The sequence below is a fragment of the Typopeltis vanoorti genome, chromosome 13 (genome assembly GCF_054136105.1).
Source record: "Typopeltis vanoorti isolate ZY-2024b chromosome 13, IOZ_Tvanoo_1.0, whole genome shotgun sequence".
NCBI classification, from domain to species: domain Eukaryota; kingdom Metazoa; phylum Arthropoda; class Arachnida; order Uropygi; family Thelyphonidae; genus Typopeltis; species Typopeltis vanoorti.
The window spans coordinates 52,506,033-52,530,356 of NC_143561.1; the positions used below are offsets into that span (position 1 = coordinate 52,506,033).

The 24,324-nt window shown below is 34.8% G+C and overlaps 1 protein-coding gene across 3 annotated transcripts in view; it reads right to left on the minus strand.

The window, feature by feature from the left end:
- LOC150100152 (phosphatidylinositol 5-phosphate 4-kinase type-2 alpha-like) overlaps positions 1 to 24,324 on the minus strand; it is a 224,196-nt gene that overhangs the window by 83,254 nt on the left and 116,618 nt on the right. For 2 of the 3 annotated variants that reach the window (XM_090402421.1, XM_090402419.1), the window contains one exon: positions 11,343 to 11,381. The exons of the other annotated variant lie outside the window; for it this stretch is intronic. In XM_090402421.1, coding sequence (XP_090258547.1) covers positions 11,343 to 11,381 — 39 coding nt within the window. The remainder of the gene's footprint in view (positions 1 to 11,342; positions 11,382 to 24,324) is intronic. 3 annotated transcript variants of the gene reach the window in all.

A 24,324-nucleotide genomic window follows, 5' to 3' on the forward strand; every position in this document is an offset into this window, starting at 1 on the left:
AAATTCATATGGAATAAGAGAGAAATTAGTCGGAACACTAAATTAGTTGTATACAAGACAGTTTTCAAACCAGTTTTAACTGACGGATCTGAGAGCTGGGTCAGAAGTAAAACACTTGACCAAAGACTAGAGACCGCAGATATGAGAGTCCTGAGAAAGAATAGAGGCTTGAACAGATGGCATCAATGGCAATATCATATTAAAAATGAGGATATTAGGAAAGAACTTGACATTGTCAGCATCCAGGAATGCATTAACAGAGCTAATCTCAGGTGGTATGGTCACTTAAATAGAATGGGAGAGGAAAGATTAACAAAACAAGTGTTCTCAGCCAGGTTGGCAAGAAAACGACCCATAGGAAGACCAAGATATAGGTGGATTGATACGGTACAAAGTGCCTTAGACGATAGAAATATAAGATCTGATAATGTTGAAGTCTTGACAAGCAACAGACTGATTTGGAGGAAAATTGTAGATAGGTAGTTAGTAATGATGTAAATTTTTCATGTAGTACTGTCATATCCTGTACACCCCTTGTGGGTACATGTCAGGAATTTGATGATGATGATGATGATATATATATACACACACAGTAAAAAAACCTTTTTTACACTTTCCAGGGGAATGAGAGAAAAAATTGTAAATAGCAGGAAATGTAAAAGCATTAAGAAAAGGCTAAAAGATGACTTACTGCTAGTATGTGACTCTACATACTAGATTACAAAATTTAATAACTGAAAATAAATTAATTTACAATTATTTGCATTTATCTATTTAAAAACGTCTTCAATTGTTGCTTGGTTTTGCTTTTTCTGCACTCTTATAAGTTCCACCGGCCTCTTCACAGTGTATAAGGCATTAAATGCACCATCGTCTCCTGATACAATTGCAATATACAGCCTCAAAACAGAGATAGCTTCCATTGCTTCTTTACTAATAAGGATGGAAGGTTCTTGATCACAGTCTTCTTCAACCACTTCTTCCTCACCAAGGTGGTTGGAAAGGATGTCTTCTGCACTTGGTACCATTTATGTGATCACACCAGCATCAACATAGTCTTGAAATGAGGAAGACTCCTCCATCACATACCAGTTGTTGGGTTCTGACATATCTTCTTCTTCCTCCTCTTCCACAAACGTATCTCCTACCTTCTGAAAACAGTTGGATATGGTTTCAGGAGTAACATGCAACCATGCTTTGGCCACATAATGCATGGCATCAAGGATTGATATGGTCATTTGGTTTGGGTCAATACCATTATCATTCATAAACACAGCTTTTTCAAGAAGTGTTTTTCTATATTTCCATTTAAATGCATGGATGATGCCAAAATCTAATGGCTGAATCTCACTTGTACAATTATGGGGAAAGAAAACTAATTCTAATGTTTCTGAGCTGCAGATCTTCAGGATATGCAGGACATTTGTCTAGCAGTAGTAATATTTTGCAGTGATTTGCCACTATTTTAGCATCCAGAGCATGCATGGTGGATGTGGAGATGCTGCTGTTGTTGGCATCATACTTAGTAGGTAGATTTTCCACGTTCTTAAAACACCTTGGCTTTTTTAAATTTACCAATTAGAGGTAATTTTTCTGATCAATCAGCATTGACCATGAGCAAAACAGTTACTCTCTGCTTGCTGAGTTTTCCACCGTGACACTTCTCTCCTTTAAAACACAATGTTTTACTTGGCTGAATGTTACAAAAGAGCCCAATTTCATCATAATATTGAAAATATTTTTCGGTTCGTAGTCCTGAATAATAGTCATTAGTTCATGTTTCCACTGGTTTACAGTTTCTCCTGCAACACTATTACTTTCTCCACACACACTTGATTATACACAATATTGTGACGAGTCTTAAAATGATCAATCCATCCATTTGATGCAGTAAAACCATTAATCCCCAAGCTCGCAGCAAATTCAAGGTCTTTCGCTGAGAGTATAGTAGCTTCGACTGGAATACCCGACGCTCTCGTAGAAATAAACCATTCCGCCACAACTTTATCCAATTCATCATATGTCGATATCCGAATATATTTTCGTTTTTTTGACATAGCGCCAGATTGCTTTGCATTGAGTTCAATGATTGACCTGTTTTTTACTATCATGTTCAAAGTGGACATGGAGAGTCCAAGATCTTTTGCTAATTGCACACGTGTTCTGGCATGCCAATCTACACGTCGCAGAATTGCCATCTTTTCTTCTACCGAAATACATTTTCTGTCTTTTTTCTCCATGTTACTAACATGGATCATCCACACCACAACTTGAAAGCAACTATCACACACTAAATTACGTAGCAGAATTTCTGCAATATAGACTATGAACAATATATGGTGTTCGTAGTCTCAATATCTGAATTGAGACTATGAATACCAACACTGCAAGCTAGTGAAGCGATATTTCATGAACTGTGGTTTATTCACTGATATTTAATATTCACGAGTAATTTATTCATTGATATTTAATAATCACACTTCTACCAAGTAACAACTGTTACTTGGTAGAAGTGTGAATGTGATTTCACAATTTGTGTATGACCCTTGTTCACGATTTCAATACAGCACTGTGAATGTAAAATCACATCACAACATGTCACGGGTGCCACGAGCTACTGACAGTTTAAAATGACTGATATGAAAACTTCATGGTATCAATTCGTACTGTGATTGAAAAATCACGCTATCGTTCGTCACTACTATAAGCATGCAAGTCACTGTGATGGTGGAAACGAAACTATAGTCAAAAGCAACGCCATTGGGAACAGAAATGTGCAGGTTTCTGCAGAAATCGATTTGAATGAGAGGAAATCGATTTGAAATTCAGTGCTGCCACCCAAGAAAAAATCGCAAATCATGGGAAATAATGGTGGGAAACCAATATATCGTAAGAATAGGCCATAAGATGGGACCAATGGAAAAGGACGTAAATGGCAGGAAAACGTAAAAAAGGGGTTTTACTGTGTGTGTGTGTATATATATATATATATATATATATGTTAAAAGTATTAAATGACTAAAGACCAAGACTAACATAAAAGTTTAATCACACAACTAGTTTCGTCTAAACATAGACTTCTGTCTATGTTTAGACGAAAACATATAAGAATCCCAGTAATGAACTGGATCTGAACAGTATTAAAAAACGCAGCAAAAAACATTGTAGAGGCTAAAGCCTAGATGAGTTTAAAAAAGAAGAATAATCTCTAACTGTATTATTAGGCACATGCATGTGTGTCCATGATCTCACGTACACTAGTACTGAATTGCAGAGCTGTGACAGTCTGATATGTTGTAGCTTAAATTACTATTGATGTGAACAGGGTTTAGGATTATTGCTCGACTCCAAAATTTTTCTTTCTATCTCATCATAACAACAATGAAGATTGGTTAGACTTTTCCCAGAGTACTGGATCTGGAAGGCCATCCTTGTTCGAACTAGCTGAAAACAGGACATGGCTAGATAAGGCATTGGCTCGAGTTCTTTTGTAGTTGATGTCTCTTTGGTGTTCTACGATACGGAGTTCGATTGATTTTTCTACCTGTCCAAAGTAAGGTTTGCCACAATTGCAGAAAATTTGATAAACTCTGGGATATTTAAGACCGTTATGATTAGTCTTTGGTCAACTGATTAGCAAAAATCTTAAGAAAATTTAACATTCGGACTTTCTTCACAACACTGCCTAAGCTAAGTTCCCTTCTCAGTCGACCACAGACTAATCATAACGGTCTTAAATATCCCAGAGTTTATCAAATTTTCTGCAATTGTGTCAAACCTTACTTTGGACAGACAGAAAAACCAATCAAACTCTGTATCGAAGAACGCCAAAGAGACATCAACTACAAAAGAACTCGAGCCAGCACCTTATCTGGCCATGTCCTGTTTCCAGCTAATTCGAACGAGGAGGGCCTTCCACATCCAGTACTCCGGGAAGTCTAACAATCTTCACCATTGTTATGATGAGATAGAAAGAATCGTGGATGCACGTATGTGCCTAATAATATAGTTGGAGATTGTTCTTTTTTAAACTCTTCTAGGCTTTAGCCTCTACAATGTTTTTTCTACGTTTTTTAATACTGTTGAGATCCAGATCTTTACTTGGATTCTTATGTTTTTTAGCACCTGAAGAAATCTATGTTTAGATGCAACTAGTTGTACAATTAAAACACCTTTAATGTTAATCTCAGTCTTTAGTCATTTAATACTTTTAACATATTCCCAAACCGAGTAAATCTTCCTATAAACATAACATACATATATATATATTATTATTATATTATATGTGTGTGTGTGTGTGTGTGTGTGTGTATATATATATATGGGATGCTTAAGGTCTTCAAAGCTGTATAACTGAGATGAGACCTCCACATAGCCTTTAAAGCATTGGGTCTTAACCTTTTTAGTGATCAGCACCCCTTTGAATCTAAAAATAAGTTCTCGCATCCCCTTGAAAAATGTGTTTCTATTTCTTTATTTAGGAAATTACATCTATTGCAAGATAATTTATTTATTGAAAAATAAACGCATACATTTACATATACATACATACATGCGTCAAACCGTCTCGTTAACATTCGTACTCAGACTATGCGAACATGTGCACGTATCAACCAGTTTCTTATTGTGCTGCATGTGCTGGTAAGTGCGATGCGCTGAGGCAAAGGTAGAGAGGGTAGCAGTGGGGGTCCCAAAAGTTGAAGTAGATTTCACTAGTTTCTCACAGGCGGTAGTTTCCATCGAAAATTTAGAAACTTCTCCCACACCCCTGGAAATGCTTTCTCGCACCCCCAGGTTAAGAACCACTGCTTTAAAGGAATGCAGAGAGCCAACCAGGGCTTCTGACATAATGTCCAATCCAAACCTTCTTCTGGTGCACCCTGTTAGATATCTACCTGGATACTGAACAAAAGATGATGGGATGGCAATTTGCGATTTAGCCAACCAAATTGTATTCTTATTGTTAAAAGTTTATTTTTCACTAGGTTAGAATATAATAAATTTAGTTTAATCCTTTATCCCAGTGAGACTTACCAAGGTAAGATAGTACAACACTATATTCAGTCCTGAAGATATTTTCAGGTGCAAACTTTGTTTGCTCTCACTGGGATAAAGGATTAAACTAAATTTATTATATTCTAACATAAGTATGAAGGTATAAAAGTCTTAGAGTGGCTGCACTGTATATTTCAGAAGGCCTGGACAAAGGGAAAAATTCCACATGATTAGAGTAGAGCTCTCATAGTACCCATATATAAAATGGTAAATAAAATTCAATGTGAGAATTACAGAGGTATTTATCACATTCTGCGAAATTTCTCAGAATGCGAGAAACATTTCTCACTACTGAGTGTTCCTGGTAAGATTTATGCAAACATACTTGAGAAATAGCTGAGAAGGATTGTGGAAGAGAAGCTTAGTGAAGTACAAGTTTGATTCAGCCCAAATAGAGGATGTCAGGATCAGGTTTTCACTTTATAGCAAATAGTTGAGAAATCATGGGAATATAACAAAGATCTGTATTTAAGTTTTGTAGATCTTTAAAAGGCATATGACAAGGTGCCAAGAGAGGAGCTATTCAAAACGCTACAGTTGTATGGTCAGTGGGCCATTATATTAAGCAATACTTAGTCTTTATTTGAGTTGTAAGTCAGGAGTTAGAATTGAAGTACAGGAAGATGGTTTAATGTTAAATCTGTTATCAGACAAGGATGTACATCATCCCCTGTGTTATTCATTATCTATATGGATCACATTATGAAGGAAAATGGTATTAAACCTGATATCAAAATTGGAGATGTTAATCTCTGCTGTTTGCTTTATGCGGACAATGTTATACTTCTAAATAAATGCTACAAGTCTGCAAGATTCCCTGACTAAACTGAATAACTGTTGTAATAGATATGGTATGAAGATCATCACTAGCAAGACAAAGACAATGAAAATAGGCAGAAGCATTGAAAATATCAACTGCATTGTGACTGGAGGACCTATAGAACAAGTAAAACATATCAGCTACTTAGGCACAGTTTTTAGTGAAGATGGTAAATTAAATATAGAAATAGACAACAGAATCAACAATGCTGGTATAGTAGGAAGTCAGCTGAATAAATTTATGTGAAATAAGAGAGAAAATAGTCAAAACACTAAATTAGCTGTATACAAGGCAATGTTCAAACCAATTTTAACTTATGTATCTGAGAGCTTGGTTAAAAGTAAAACCCTTGACCAAAGACTAGAGACCAGAGATATGAGAAAGATTAGGGCCATGAACAGATGGAATCAATGGCAATATTTGGTCTCTTGTGCTCAGATTTGGTCACCTAGGTTTCTTCTTGATGGGGAGGAGGTGGAGAGGATCCAGAGGCGAGTGACCAAGATGATAGCAGGTCTGTGGAATGAACCGTATGAGAACAGGTTGAGGATTTGTGGGTTGCAAAAATTGGTTGATAGGCGGAGGAGGGGAGATATGATTGAGACATTCAAATTACTGAAGGGTTTCTATAAAATTAATTCAGAAGATATTTTTGAGAACAGGGCTGGTTGTGGGAGGACTAGGGGACATCCATGGAAACTGGGCAAAAGTGTGGTTAGTAAAGGTGTTAGAGCTGGGTTCTTTACTTTTAGAGTAGTGAATGAGTGGAATGCGCTCCCTGAGTCTGTGGTGGATGCTGTGACAGTGAATGAGTTTAAGGCGAGATATGATAGATACTGTATGAATGTCAAATAGTTGTGATGAATATGATTTGGGGCCTCCCTCGATGAGTCTAATGACTCCCTGGAGTTGCCCGTAATAATAGTAATAGTAATAATAATAATAGTAATATCATATTAAAAACGAGGATATTAGGAAAGAACTTGACATTGTTAGCATCCAGGAATGTGTTAGCAGAGCTAATCTCAGGTGGTATGGTCACTTAAACAGAATGGGACAGGAAAGATTAGCAAAACAAGTGTTCTCTGGCAGGTTGGCAAGAAAAAGCCCAGAGGAAGACCAAGATATAGGTGGATTGATACAGTAAAAAGTGCCTTAGAAGATAGAAATATAAGATCCGATAATGTTGGCCCCTTGACAGGTAACAGATTGATTTGGAGAAAAATTGTAGATAGGACATAAACTGGACAACAACTTCAAACCTTCACGTATGCCGCGACAAGGTAGAACAGCGCAGAGTCGAGTCTAAAGAAATTATCATGGACCCTCTCCATATAGACAGTAACCTCAGGTACAATTTACCGGACTCATTCAGCTCTGCTGTCAGATATTGGCACACTCATGAAGCCACACACACACACACACACACACACGTGTCTAACAACAGAACTTTAACACAGACTGTAGTTCCAGTTCAAAGTTAACTGTGGTTTAGTCAAATTTATAGTTTTATAATTTTATAGTGACTTAATGCTTTTTATAGTGTTTTTTATTGGCTTTCTATGTTCTCTCATACCTGAAGAAGTTGGCCCTTCTGATGAAACATGTTGCATATTTAATAAATTTAATTGTTTGTTCTAATTTCCATATATCAGTCAGTATATAAAAGTATGAACATATCCCAATTCTGAGTTAATACCACAAATCATCATATATATATATATATAAACTCTTACCACCACCCAACACAAAAACTAGGTTTCATTAATATGCTAAAAAAAAAAAGGCTTTAAAGATCTGTTTCAGTGAATAAGCACTTAAACATGAATTAAAAGTTATCAGCAATACTTTCCTGAAAAATGACTACAGCAAAAATACTACGAACAAAATTCTTCACAAGTCTCCGCTTATAAACAAAAATAAACTAGATTACAATAAAACTGTAGCTATTGCATATATTAAATGAATATCAGATAAAATAAACAGAATAGCCCAGAAAGAAAACCTTAATGCCACTTTTAAACCTCCTGCAATATTAAAGCACTTATTCAACTCATCCAAGGATCCACTTCCTCCACATGCCCACCCAAGAGTATACTGTATTCTTTGCACCTGTAATGCAAAGAATATTCTTTGCTTTCTATAGGTGAAACAAGGCACTCAATTCCTATCCAAAGAAAAAAAGGTACATAAATGATATATTAAATTTAATAACTATGATAAAAATGGCCTTTCTGATAATTCACTGAATACTCTACATAGAATGGACTGTAAAGACATCTGTTGTTTAGATCACATCAAAACAACAGAATGGTATGACTGCAAATTTAAAGATGCCTATTAAATTCTTATCAACCACTCCAATCTTAACAATAATGATAGTTTTAAAAATCCAAGAATATGAATAGCACATATTCTACCCACATACCTTTTGGTCTAAGAGTAAATTATAATTAGGACTGCAGTAATCTAGGATCTTAGCTTTAATATAACAAACATTTATGTTAAACTATTGATTAGGCAACCAATTTTGCTGTATTAAAAGTATTTATATGAATTTGTTCTCTGAAGTTATAAATAGGATATAGCTTTGATGTATTTTTTTTAAACTAGAGGTCAGGCCAGTAGAATAACTGTTGATCAAATCATTGTCACTTTGGCATACTGTTTGAAATGTAATATAGCTTGTCCTTGTATACACACACACACTCTGGATGATGACTTTAATAAGAAGGTTGAAATGTTGGGAAATTAAAGTAATTATTTCTAACACAGTTGTAGTTTCCAATGTTTAGCGAAATGAATCCAACTAAAACATGTTAACTTATACCTTTGCAGATACTTTTTATTTAATGTGCCAGAGGGCCAATATTTTATCATCATCACCATCAAATAACTGCTCTAACAGGTGTGTTTTTGTCTCCATGAATTTTACACAATGAATGCTTACCACTGTGTGACCTTGAAAGAAAGAAGGCTTTAAGAGGAAGCAAAGAAAAATCATGAAAGAGGAAATCAGAGAAGTACAAGCTGGGTTTAGGCCAAATAGGGGATGTCAAGATCAGATTTTTACCTTATACTGAGAAATCTAGGGAATATAATAAGGATATGTATTTTTAAGCTTTTGTCAATCTGGAAAGAGCATATGAAAAGTACCAAGAGAAAGGCTTTTCAAAAAAAGATAATTATATAGAAGAATAAATGGAACATTATACAGGGTGAAAGAGAGTAGTGTGCATCACGGTAAGATGAGAATGTACAATATCTCCACTCTTCTTTAACATCTATACAAATCTTATGAAACAAATTGCCATTAAACTTGATATCAAAGGTGGAATTGTAAATCTTAGCTCTTTACATTATACAAATGATATTATACTCTTAAATAAATCCATCACAAGTCTGCAAGATTCTACAACTAAACTGAATAATGGCAGTATCAAATCTGATACAAAATTAACAAAAGTATAAAAAAGATATCACAAGACCAAAACTATGAAAAGAGGTAGGAACACAAAATACTTCATCTGCATTCTCAATGGCGAACATATAGAGAAACTAATATATTTCAGCTGTTTAGGCAGAATTTTTAGTAAAGATAGCAAATTAAATATGGAAACAAACAGAATTAGCAAAATTGGTGTGATAGAAAGTCAACTTAATAAATTTATGAAGAATAAGAAAAAATTAGCCAAAAGACTAGCAGTATACAAGACTGGCTTCAAACCAATATTAATTTTTGGATGTGAGAACTGGATTAGAAATAAAACACCTGATCAAATCTAAAGATCACAGATATGAGTTCTGAGAAAAATGAGAAGGGTGAACTGATGGCATCAATGGCAGATTTATATTAAAAATGAGGATATTATTAAGGAACTTGACATTGTTAGTAGTCTAGAACATATGAGAAAAGCCAGTCTCTAAACTGGTATGGGAAAGGAAACGTTAGCAAAACAAGTATCTGATGACAGGAATGCAAGTAAAGAGATCTAGAGGAAGACCAAGATCTACTGTAGTTATACAATAAGAAGTGCCATAGATCAATATAAGATCTAACAGTAATTGGAGTGCTGATGAGAAATTTGGGGCAAGATTGTTGATAGGAGATTAGTAATCATGTATACTTAAACATGTAGTGCTGTCCTAATAAGCTATGTACCTCTTGAGGGTACATATCAGGAAATTGATAATGATGAATTATAAAGATAAATTATAAAGCAGAGTATTCAAATACTTATTTTAACACAAGTGTATAAGGTATGCTATGCCTGTAGTTAGCATACAATGGACAAACTGGAAACATCCCTTTGAAGATTAAAGATGCCAAGAAATTATATTCTTGGTTTCATGTGAAGTCATTAGCCTCAATATACAAGTAGCCCAGTTATGAAGATACTTCACGACTGGGCTACTTGTATATAGAGGCATACTTTATATGCTTCTATATACAATTTATATGTATATAGAGGCATATGTGTAAGCAAACATTGTTTGCTTACACTTGGATAAAGGATGAAACCAAGAATATAATTTCTTGGCATCTTTAATCTATAGTGTAACCAAGTGGAAAAACTTTCAAAATCATTTTGAATAATAAGAAATTTATCACTGCCATCATTATAGCTTTTGACAACAGTATAAGATGGAAGACAATCCTGAATTGATTCTGACTGACTGTCACTGAGTTTGTTTCATTATAAAAATACTTTTCTAATCTCAATAAGTATGGCTGTGTCATGTTATCCAAAGTTTGGTGGCCTAAGCTGCTTCATTTAAGTCTCAGAGAGAGTGCTTATTAGAATTATAGTTCATGACTTTTTTTTTTTTGGAAGTAAAGATGTGAATGTTTCTACTGCAAACCTTATTGCAAGTGTTTATATGTTTGTATAAACTGAGATAAAGTTATCTTTGTACTCTAAAGATGCTTGTTTGAATCTGAAAAATATTATCAAACCAAAATAATTACCCAATAATTCATATACCACATTCTTCTAAACCTGTTACACATATTGTAGTCAGTCAGTTACTATCTATTTGCAATTCAATTCCAAAATCAGCAGTCATTTTTTTTCTTCTCCTCTTCATTTGTCATCTCAAGAGTTTTTTTTTTTTTTGTTGAAACTGAAAACTAAAATCTACTCAAAACGCTAGAAAAACTAAACATCACAAACCTTATGTTAACATAAAAAAGAGAGAGAGAGATTCTCCCCCTCCTCATTCATTCAGATATAAATGTTTTCTAAATTTAATTTAGTAAAAAGTAATGATAATAAAGCCACTGCCTATGGCAATTTAATAAAATCAGGTAATGAATCACACTTGCTTTTTTGTTGTTGAAATTTCAAAAAATAAATAAATAAAATAATAATAATAATAAAGTGATTTTAAAATACTTAAAACTAAAAACTCTTAAACTTAATTACTGGCAAATAATGCACAGAAGAGAATTTATGCCAAAACTTACTTTTTCTCTGTCACTAGCTTCCCTGTCGACAGAGGAACCCTGCAATTAATTTTAATACTTCATGTCTATCTAAATACTTCGCTATCATTAATTTAAATAGAATATTAAAAGAGAGAGAGAAAAAAAATTGATTTCTTATTTATATTTTTGTCTTTCTCACTATAAGAAATCTTTTAGAAGTTTTTTTTTTGAAAGATATATATATAAAATCACCATTTGAAAAAATTTTTATTATATAGATGTGAAAAATCTATTAAAAGCATAACTGCCATATTTATTTCAAAGCTAAGATTTTTTTGTATTTTACATTTGTGTTTTCTGAGGTTACATTTAAAAAAAATCCAAGGAATATCTCAGAATGTTCCATTCTTGTGAAAAACTCCAGATGATTCAATAGTAACAACATAGATCTTGATAACCTTCATTTTGATAAACACTTAACTTGCAAACAACCTTGCTAGATGGTAATACAAAAAAATTATATATTACAAAATCATTAAAAGAAATCCAACATTAAACAGACCATATGCTAATTTATTACCATGTATCTTAAAAAATATAATGAAACATCTCATATTGTATTTCTTTAATACAATATGAGAAATTCAGAAGATAATGGCTATAAAAGTTTCTCCATTTGTTGAGGATGTCTGCCTTAATTTCACATTTATCCCATACAAATTCAAACATTACTTCAAATGTCTTCCAAGCAAGATCTACATTTATTCTTGTCAAACTTTTTACCAATTCCACCTACTGTTCGAATTGTAAATCAAAATGGATTTTTTATTGCAAATCATATCCCTAGTTTGGTGTACTATATATGAGGAGGGATGGCTGAAAAGTTCTGATAAACACCTTAAACAAAAATCATATTAAAGCAACTGATATACCTATAAGAAAGACCATATCTTAAAACCGTTTAACCCCCATGTTTCATCAAATTGTAATAATTTGTTCTTTTTCTTTCTTGTGATTATATCAGTTGCTTTAATATCATTTTTGTTCTAAGTGTTTATCAGAACTTTCCAGACCCACCTCGTATACTGTAGAATACTCTTCATTTATTTCACAGGGCATAAGCAAACAAAGTTAACAACATTTTAAATGATATTAATAGCAAATCCAATAAGAGAAATAATAAACAATTTCTCTCTATGCTTCAGATAATTCTTAAGAATAGATTTCCTTTGAATAACCTCTGATTTTTCTCAAAACTTAATCATGTAAAGGCATATGATACATAATAAATATGAGGTGAAGTCTTAAATAAGTTTTGCTATTTTATTCCATTTAATGATTAATCAGAAGGTGCTATAACTAATAAGATGGTATGTAGTCCTGTCACTGCACAGAACTACAAACTTATTCCACAATAATGCTGACAATGATGTCATCATTGACATCACAAATTTCTCAAAAGCTAATTTAGTTACAAACGAGACCATACTGAATGCACATATGAAAGAACAAGAGTGCAGTAATTGCATCACTGTCATGTTAATACATGAAGGAGTGGTACTGTGAATTTGAAAATAATCAGACAGCGTAGTATGTTTTTATTGCAGATTAATTACTCTTTGCACTTTTTCTTTCATACACACTCAGTATTCTCTGTTTTTCCCACTAACTTCTTTTTGCCTGATAGAATCACATATTAATATATATGAGTTACAATTCCTATGAAAATTTGTTAGACAGGAATAAAACAAGGCAAGAGACTTCATGACTTCCCTTGACAGAATTTATGTTTAAGCAGTAAACCGCCAACAACAATATGAAATCTAAATGAGATGTGATATAGATAGTTTTATGTTACTTCTACAGATGATATAACATATATCACTAGATTATAAATTTCTGCTGGATTTCAGGTCATATATATAATTTATAATCCAATTATCTAAGTCTCCTGAGGACCAACTATAAAACCTTTATCTGTCATGCCAGTCTGGTTGGCAAAGTGGCTAACATATCCACTTTCCTACCAGCAGAGTACACATAGTACATGAGGAAGTGGTATTGTGAGTTTGGAAACAGTAGAATGTTTTTGTCACAAATAAATTATTGTTTGTACCTTTTCTTTCATACATACATACATACACACTCAGCATTTTCAACCCCCCCCTCCTTTGCCACTAACCTTTATTTGCATACATAGAGGAATTTTTTTACATGATATAACTTGCTGACTACTGATAGAACAACATGTTAATATATCTGAATTACAACTCTCTATGACAGTTTGTTAGATAGGAATAAAACAGGGATCATATTTTATGACTTCCTCTGACAGAATCTATGTTTAAGCAGTAAACTTAAATAAAACTTAAATAAACTGTATATCACACCAACCAGGTGTGATATACAGTTTTATATTACTTCTGCAGATCTTGATACCACTAGATTACAAAATATGCAAGATATTTGGGATTTGAGTTATATAATCTATAACCAAGTATCTCTACAACTTTTATCTGTCCTGCCAGTCTGGTTGTCTTCAGCTGGCAGATGAATTTCATTGCCTGGTATAAGAATACTGCCCTGCTATTGGAGGCCTGAAGTGGCTTAAGAAAATTCCATATTTGGTATCTAGAGCAAGTTTCTGAACTTTTTTTTTTTTAAATATATATATATATATTTTTTTTTCCCTCTAAAAACTGTTTTAAGTTTTTAGCCCATCTATGATACTAATGTACTATAGGTTTATGACCAATCATGGGTAGGAATCACATTAAAAAAATGCACACTGCTCTTCCAAGCATAATCAAAGGTGGCAGAGAGTAGAGATGCTTTGATTATCATAGATAATCAAAAAGAGGGGCCTGTATAGCTCTGGAAGTGGAGGTGTTTGCACTCCTCACTACTACTATGCAGCCTGAAGAATAACCTAGGTTTAATTCTAGTCAATAACCAGAGGAACTTTTTATAACCTTTTTATAGCCTTTCTTCAACCAGTTCCAGAGTTAGTCAATCTCTAGAATGGGCTAGCAGGTTTTTCTTCGGAAACTCATGTATTTCATCCTGTAAACTCAAGAAAATCAACCGTAGAACCCACACAATTCAGACATAAAAAATATTCTGTTAGGGGCCACAAGATGGCAGTATTTGTTTGTCATCTATTCACTGAATGCCGCTTAAAATTTAAGGTAGTCTTGGGCCAGCTATCTCTGATTGGCTACCAGTGGAGATTAGACTGCCTACCAAGTTTCCAAAAGTTACATAGGGTTAAAATGGCCTTGTCTACTCACTATAAAGGAATAAAAGGCATTAACTGATTTCTATTTTTTTTTATTTTATTTTTTTGAATAAATGTAATTGATACTTCTTTCAAACTATTTCTAGTGCATACAAACCATAATATCAAAGGAAAAAAAAACACATCAGATTTGTGCTTTATATTACTGTATGCAGGCTGATTAGCTTATTGCACGTAAATAAATGATAACTAAGAGGAGGAGGACAAGCAGAAGGAGTAAAAGCATGCACATATCCTATTAGAAATACCAAGTACAAATTGGAATTTTGACAAAGAATCCATTTTTTACCCTTATTGGTATTCCCCCATCATTTAACTGTTGTGGATCATGTAAGGAAAACTAGTCATGAGCAAGGCTTGAGAAATTATGCAAAACCCTACCTCACCATACAAAAAATTTACTCATCCATGACCTACACTTTTTTTTTCTTTTTTTTTATAGGATATACGAGGGTGGTCTGAAAAGTTCTTGACCTCGACCATAGATGGCAACACTATCGGCATAATTTTTTTTTTCTACGTTGGTACATTTGTCATAAGCATCCATGAAATTGCATGTCATTCTATCAAATAGTTTGTTTTATACAGCTGTCTGAAACAAAAGTGTTGTCTATATCCCTTGAAATGGATAAAATTGAGTGTATGAATTTCTTTTGACGTTAAACCTTTTTTTACAAAGAATTTTATAACCTCACGATATAAAATTCTTTGTAAAAGAAGGTTTAACGGCAAAAGAAATTCATTCGAAGTTCATAAAAGTTTATGGGCACTCTTCTCCTTTGTTTTCAACAAGTAAGAAATGGGCTGCTGTGTTTAAACATGGCCTTACCAGCCTTGAAGATGATCCATGTGAAGGACGTCCAAGAAGTGTAACAACAGAAATCATTCATGAAGTGCATGATATGGCATTGGATGACAACCAGTGAGTCAAAATGCGTGTAAAAGAAGGTTTAACGGCAAAAGAAATTCATTCGAAGTTCATAAAAGTTTATGGGCACTCTTCTCCTTTGTTTTCAACAAGTAAGAAATGGGCTGCTGTGTTTAAACATGGCCTTACCAGCCTTGAAGATGATCCCTGTGAAGGACATCCAAAAAGTGTAACAACAGAAATCATTCATGAAGTGCACGATATGGCATTGGATGACAACCAGTGAGTCAAAATGCGTGAAATTGCTGAGACTATAGACATTTCCAAAGAAAGTGTGGGATATATTTTGCATGAAGAATTGCCAATGAAAAAGCTTTGCGCAAGATGGGTGCCATGCTTGCTCATAGAAGATCAAAAATGCACTCGCATGAAAAATCTCTGAACAGTGCTTGGAGCGTTTTAACAAGAATAAAGCTGATTTTGTGCATCTATTTATTACTACGGATGAGACTTGGATTCACCATTCATACACTAGAATCGAAATAGCAGTCAAAACAGTGGACAGAAGCCAGTTGTTCAGCATCAAAGAAGACAAAGTTGGTTCCATTAGCAGGAAAGATCATGGCATCGGTGTTTTGGGATGCTAAAGCATTTTGTTTATTAATTATCTTGAAAAGGGTAAAACAATAACCAGGGAATATTATCTGATCTTTTAACCAGACTAGATGAAAAAATTCATGAGAAAAATCCTGGTTAGCAGAAGAAAAAAATCATCTTTCATCAGGAAATGCACCTGACCACAAAGGTGTTTTGGCAATGGAAAAATTAAGGGATCTACACTATGATTTGTTGGAACATCCACCCTATTCCCAAGATTTGGCTCCCCTCTGACTTCTATCTCTTTCCAAAACTAAAACTCTTCCTCGCTGGTCAGCGTTTCTCTTCGAATCAAGAGGTGATTGCAGCTGTAGAGGGGTATTTTGCAGATCTTACTGAAAACCACTACAGGGACAGGATAATGGTGCTGGAGCATCACTGGAATAAATGCATTAGCCTTAAGAGAGATTATGTTGAAAAATAAAAATAATTTTGAAATTATAAATTTGTTTTTTCATTGTTAGGCCGAGAACTTCTCAGACCACTTTCATATCTAAATAAGTCAATAGAAGTTCCATAAAGTGATTAGTGGTGATATGGTACCATGATTGGAGAAGATTTTCTTCATGCAAGAATCATTCAAAAAAGGAAAATCAATAAATAATAAGAGCAGTTAAAACAACTTTAATTTTATAGAAAATAATTTATTACATAAATTTTTGTTAGTAGAATGATGCTTTATATGATGTTAACCCATACACAGTACTAATGTACTATAGGTTGATCTATCAACCACTCGTGTATGGGCTCGACATTAAAAAAAAAAAAAGTTCTATATTTTCTTAAATTTAAAAAGATTTTGTCTAGATTTTTTTAAAATTAAATAAAATAAAAAAAAGTATTATTTTGTTCAGTTCTGAAGCTACTCACCCACTCATCATGTGCCAGTGGATAAGCATATTTGTCAAGCCCTGAGTCACGAGGTAAAATGCATTAGTTCTATTAGTTCTGTGTTGTCCAATAGGTGTATCGGTTTTGTTGAGGCGGGGGGGGTTTCAAGTTTTAAGAAGCTTTATTTGAAAAAATATTCCTCATGTCCTAAACATAATGCAAATCTAGGTCTTTTTACACCAAAGAGCATGTATAATTTTTCTAACAGCTAAGCTAATTTCTATAAGTATATAACCAAAAACGAGATAGGAATTTGGAGCTATGTAAAACAAATTCAGAAATCATTCAGAGTAGTGTAAACAATGCAAATTTCTTTATTTCAGTATCATGTAAGACTCTACTTGCTTCAATAACGGTATAACATGATGTATTTGGTATAACATGATGGATATAATGGTATAACATGACTCGAATTTGGTATAACATGATGGATTTTCAAATGAATGCCATCTGAGATAACTGAAGCTACTTATATAGAAATTATGCCCTTTACTATTACACAAGGAAATATTGAAGTGTGACATGAATGATCCAGAATGATTTCCAGATATCATTTAGGATGAATGTTATTCAGGAAGTGACAAAATCTTCTAATTGGGTAGAAGAACCAGAAGTAGAAGAAGAGTTTATAAAGTTCTTGTGAGACCTTCTCTACAATGGCAATGAATTAATGACCATAAAAACTGCAGCAGAAAAAAAAAAAAAAAAAAAGAAAGAAAGAAAAATAAAGAAAAACGCAGAAATACGTAACAAACTGAAACAGACTCAGTATCAGACAAAACATATGAATACAGAAAGAAGAAGACTGAACATATCGAAAGAATGGATAGTTCAAGACTACCTGAAAGCATGTATGTGAGAAACATATCACTTCTGCATTACTTCCACTTTGTATCTTTTTTGGGTCTAGCTCCCACTGACTATACCACCCAGTTGGAAGATATAGAAGTCATTCCTGAAAGAATGATGATGATGACTACTGAAATTCACTACATTATCCTTACCCTACTTGAGAATGGTGAGGAGATTAGTGATTAAGACACTGGTTATGGAAGATCTTGAAGCTTAAATCATTTTAGTATTATAAGGTTTCTTGAATGAGTAAGAGAAACAGAGAGTAATATCATCACTAAAAGTATGAATAGGATTTGAAGTTAGAGAGAAAGTCACTGATGTATATCAGGAAAAGTGTGAACAAGAGTTTGGAAGTCTAAGGTGAGGAAGCCATCCACTATGACACTCAACGAACAACCATAGAAAATTGGCAATCTAATTACAAAGGACAGGAAGGAGGCCATAAGATGGAAGCTCAGTGAGATGTGTCAGTCAATACCAAACACACACACACACACACACACACACACACACACACACACACACACACACACACACACACACACACACACACACACACACACACACACACACACACACACAAACATTTGGAAATATCAACTGCAACCATGAGTTTCTCTGAATCTTTCCATGGCTTGTGTCCAAAGGTGGGAAGTCTACTGCAGAACAAGAGTGGCAGAATCCATATTGGTGATCACTCATTAATTGATAAGTCTCCAGATAGTAAAGAAGCTGGTCAGTGATGACCTTCTCCATCACTTTCATGAGTATTGAGGTGTGGGTAATGGGATGGTAGTTTGGTGGCAGTCTTTTATCTCCCTTTTAAGGAAGAGGCTGAATAAAGGCTTCTTTCCGTGCTGGGTAGATGCCAGATGGATATGACAGCTTATATAGGTGATTATGATGGGTATTAATTAAATCTACAAGTGTTGATACCATGTATCTACAACCAAAAGTTGCGGTCGAGCTGCCAATAGGAGAGTAAACATCTACAGTATATCTGAAAGGAGACTTATTACTAATAAGGATTTTTCTGACTGGTGAAAGATCAGAGAAAGTAAAGTATGCTGTGAGTAATTCATAGCATTGTAGAGGTGATTTGCCTTCATTATCTACATAAGAGCTGGAGTAAAAAACTAATGCAAGATGTCTGTCTTATCTTTGGGTGAGTGAGTGAGTGCATGAAAGAGAGAGAGAGAGAGAGTGATGGAAACAAAGAAGGGCAGAAGTTATACCCAACAGTCTTAGCAAGAGACCAGTTGAGCAGGGAGCAAGTTATTATATTTGGTCCAACGGTGCAACTACACCTTAGTCTTACTCTGGATCTTTTTCAGGTCACACTTGTTTTAACAATCTCTCTCTCTCTCTCTCTCTCTCTCTATGATTTCTCATTTTTAAATGAGCACATATGATATTAGAACAATTCTACTTAACTCTCCTCCTCCCCCCTAACTAACGGACTACAAGTTTGAATCTCATTGTGGGCTGGATCTCTGTGGCTGTCTTTAGGTGAGAGATGAATTTCTTCACCAAGTGTTAAGACCACCCACCACTTACTGGAGAGCAAGCTTTCCAGATTGAGTAAAAAAATAAATAAAATAAAAAATAATTTAAAACAAACCCAACTCACTTACAATACTAATGTACTATTGGTTTACAACCTTTCATCAGTGGAAGTCACATTAAAAAAAATTCTTAATTTTTTTTGTACTCCACATAAATTTCTCCTAACATATTTACCAACTTGTAAAGCTGGCACAAACAGTAATAAACTGATAATTCAATGTGATGTGTAAAAAGAGAGAACTGGAAATTAATTATAAATTAAATTATCACAATATTTTATAAGCTCTTGCAAGGCGCCAAAAATGAACAAACAAATATTTTTCACATCAACTATATGAATATCAAACTGAAGTTCCAAAAAAATGCAAGTAATGTGACTTGGCAGTAATTTTTAGGCTTATTCAGCTTTCTATGGTTAATATTTCCTACACGTTTAATATTACTGTCATTTTTCCTTTATAATATCCATACTGTGATCAAATATGTAAGACTGCTGACACCTGGCTCAACATCAAATCTTAAAAATAAAATTTTTAAGTTGATAAAATTCTTGCATAAAATTTTCTGTACATAAAACATAAGTCTTCTGATATATTAATGTTTCTTAAAATGTTTACTTACTTTTCAATTAGTCAAAATATCAAATCTTCTTGTATATCATTCAATTCTGTAACTTACACAAGTCATATTACTCTGTATAAGGTACACACAATACAATTTTGGTGTTTAAAAAAGGGTGGGATAGAATTTCAATGATCAAAGCTATAGACTTTGCTTGCCCTTTGTGAGGCTTCAACATTATCCTGAAGGAAAACACCTTTGAGGTCAACCTGTACAGACTGTTTTTGTAGTAGCTTATCATTAACCAGATGCAGGTTCAGTTAAGCATAAATCCCCAGTGGATATCTGGCTAGAAGGAAGAGAACTGTAACAAATTACAAATGCATTCCAAAAAACACACAAACTCACTGATTGCAAACTTTGAGCTTTGAAGTGTGCAGCACAGGTCCATAGGATAGCAACAAATTATATTATTGTTTGGCATTCTGTACATAAGTGAATTTTCATACATCAACAACCAGTACAAAATAGCTTGATATTATGATGAGAAAACAGTGACAAGAAAAGTGGAAGTTTTGGAAATTTGTTGTTGGCAGTGGTAAGTTTATGTAGAACCAAATTGCTAAGTATGATGTACACTTATAACAGCCATTGCAAATGTCAGTGAATGAACAATTCCATAACTTAATGCATCTTTCTATAAGCACGTGGCACAAGTCTAATTCAATGAAGGTCTTCTTCAGTTTATCAACATCAGTGGCAGCAAGTTATTATTATCACGGGCTACTCCATGGAGTTCTTAGACTCATTGAGGGAGGCCATAAATATCATGCAAGCACCATCCAACATTTGCACAGTATCTATCATAACCTTGCCTTGAACTCATTCACAGTCATGGCACCGACAACAGACTCTGGCAACCTATTCCATGCATTTCTCACTCTCCAAGCAAAAAATTGAGTCCTGACACCTCCCCACTAACTACACTCTTATTCAGCCTACAACATGGCCGCTAGCTCTCCCACCACCAGACCTGTTCTGAAAAATTTCCTCTGTATTAATTTTGTAAAAACTCTTCAGTAATTTGTATCTCAATCATATCACCCCTTTTCCACCTGTCAATCAATTTCTGTAACCAACAAATCTTCAACCTGTTCTTGAAGGTTCATTCCATAGATCTGCTACCACCTTGGCCACTTGCCTCTGGATCCCCTCCGCCTCTTTCTCATTGCCAAGACACCAGGTGACCAGATCTGTATGCAGTAGTCAAGATGGCATTTATAAAAGCTCAATAAAGAGGAATAATAACCTTTTTTGTCTCTGCTCATCAAAGTATTATCAGTAACCAAGTAATCTGATGAGCTACTTTAATCGCATTTGCTATGTGCCCTCTAAACTTCAAATCCCTATCCACCAAAACTCCCAAATCTCTGGCTTCATCAATTTCCTGGAGTACAGTTCCATCAGTGGAATACAGCTAGTAACCTTTTTCACCCAAAATGCATTACACTTTGCCATATTAAACTGAAATCCATTTTTGTATGTTCTCCTTTGCCTGTCAGTCTATCCAAATCATCCATCAAAATTTTAACACCATCTCTATTAACTATTGCTATCCCAAGTTTGTATCATCAGCAAACAACTGAACAATTCCTCTCAGATCCCATCCTATATCATTAATTAAACAGCAGTAGCACAAAAACAAAGCCCTGTGGCAGCTTTTGTTACAGGCCTTCTTCTGGACTCTACTCGTGAATAAACAACTCTCTGATATCTCTTCATAAACCACCCTCTTATCCATCATCACCTGCAGTTTACTGATTAGAATTGCATGTGGTATCCTGTCAAAGGCTTTTTGCAAAGTCCAGCAGTATCACTGTAAACCCGTTACCTTTATCCAGCTCAGCTGTCAATGTATTAGAAAACATAAGAAAGTTACTGAGGCATGACATTCCATGTTGCCCAATACAGTATTGCATTTCCATCTATCCATGCCTGTATTATGCTCTTGAGCAATTTCTCCAGTACCATGACAACTTGATATGATGAACGGTCAGTAATTTGATACATCAGTCTTGGACTCTCCTTTATTGCTATGAAACTATTTATTTTCCCCTCTTTCCACCCCCAACTTGAGACTAACCCAGAGCTGAGACGTAGATTAAACAATGTGGCTAAAGTGTGAAACCCCTCTAACAATTACATCCTCTGATGAAATGATGAGATCTAGAACTCTTGATCCTTGCATGCCCTTTTTTAAGTGCTGCCTGAGATAGTTATTTCTCAAGAATTCGAGTGTTCACTAATCCAAGTTGTTTATACATTTCTTCATCACCACCTTCCACATTCCCAGGCCTACAGCAACATCCAACTAAACAGTCGTAAAAGTTGAGCTGGTATACCATCTAATCCAATAGTTGTATTCACATTAAGGTTCTGTAATATGCTACGCACCTCCATTTCATTTACCTCAGTTCCCATATTATTATTATTAACAATTGACCTCCATGGAGTCAGAAACTCATCATGGGAGGTACACACTGTTGCACACAATGATCATCCAACCGTGCTTCAAACTGATTTAATGTGTCTACACCCACAACACCCACAGGCTATGCATTCCACTCACTGACCACTCTCCATTCAAAGAACCTACTCTTCTGTTCACATCCTTCTCATACAGTTTCCAGAAATGGCCTCTTGTTCTACTCCACTCTCCCATTCTATGAAAAATCTCTTCTATGTTGACCCGATAACAACCAATGACTAGCTTATATGTCTCAATCAATTCCTCCCCCTTCCTCCTATTCATGAAGCTCTGAAACTTTCATTCTCTCAATCTGTCCTCGTACTCCAAAGACCACTGACTACCTTTGTGAATCTTCTCTGGACCCTTTCCAACATATCCTCGTCACCATGAAAACCCAGTGAACAAATCTGTGCACAATAATCCATATGAGGACTGATCAAGGGCCTATACTTAAACATCACTGTCATTATCCGATGTGATGTCTTCACAACTTGTGCAATGTGGCTGCTGAATTTCAGGTCCTTGTCCACCATCACTCCTAGATCTCTCATCTCCCCTTCTTCCATTAACGTTTCCCCACCAAGTGTATACTTTGCATTCCCATCATTATTTACCAAATCGCAAAACCTTACACTTGGCAACACTGAACTGATGGTTCCACTTACCTGCCCATTCATGGAATCTATTCAAGTCCTTTTGTAAGGCAATAAGATCTGCTTGACTCTGCACTGCTCTCCCCAGTTTTGCATCATCCACAAACAGCTGGATATCACTAGTTAAACCCAACCCAATATCATTAATATACAAATTGAACAATAATGGTCCCAAAACTGACCCCCTGTGGCACACCGCTAGTGACCTTTCTCTTTCTGGATACCGCACCTCCATATACAACTTTCTGATATCTACCCGACAGCCAGTCACTGATCCAACTCAGTAGTCTGTTATCCAATCTCATCTGTTTCAATTTATTTACGAGCCTGTCATGTGGCAGTCTATCAAAGCATTTGCAAAATCTAAGTACACCAATGTATATGCATCTCCCCCTGTCCAAGGTATTTGTCACCTTGTTATAGTAAATAAGTAAGTTAGTGAAACATGATTTCCCCTTAACAAACCCATGCTGATACCCACAGAGGATACTGCTCTTATAAACCCATTTCTGTATCCTACTTCTCACCAATCTCTCCAGGACCTTTACCACAACTTCAGATATACAGACCGGCCTATAATTTGAAGTAGTGATAAAGCCTTATCACTACTTTTATGCAGTGGAACAATTTTTACTCCCCCTTCCATTTCCTTAGAACCTGTGCTGTTGTAACACACTTATTAAACAGGCATGCCAATGCTACTGCCAATTCCCTGGAACATTTCCTTAAGATGAGTGGTGATATGTCAACAAATCCTATTGTCTTATTGACATCAAGGTTATTTATTTCTTCAAACACCTCTTGCTCACTCACAATTAAGCCATCCCCTCCTATGTCCTCTAACTTAATTTCCTCATGATTCCACCCTGATCATGATGAAACACTCTTAAAAATTGATCATTGAATACCTCAAAAATGTCTTCTGCAACAGCTACCATTTTACCACTTTCATCCCTTAACTTCATCTTACTGTGATCATTCTTTCTTCTACTTGCCACATATCAACAAAAAACTCTCTAGGATTTTTCTTTGCCAGATTTGCCAATTTCTGCTCATATTCTATCTTTGTTTTCCTTACTAACTGAGTCACTCTCCTGGCTTGCTCTTTATACTCTTCATGTGACTAATTATCACCATTATTC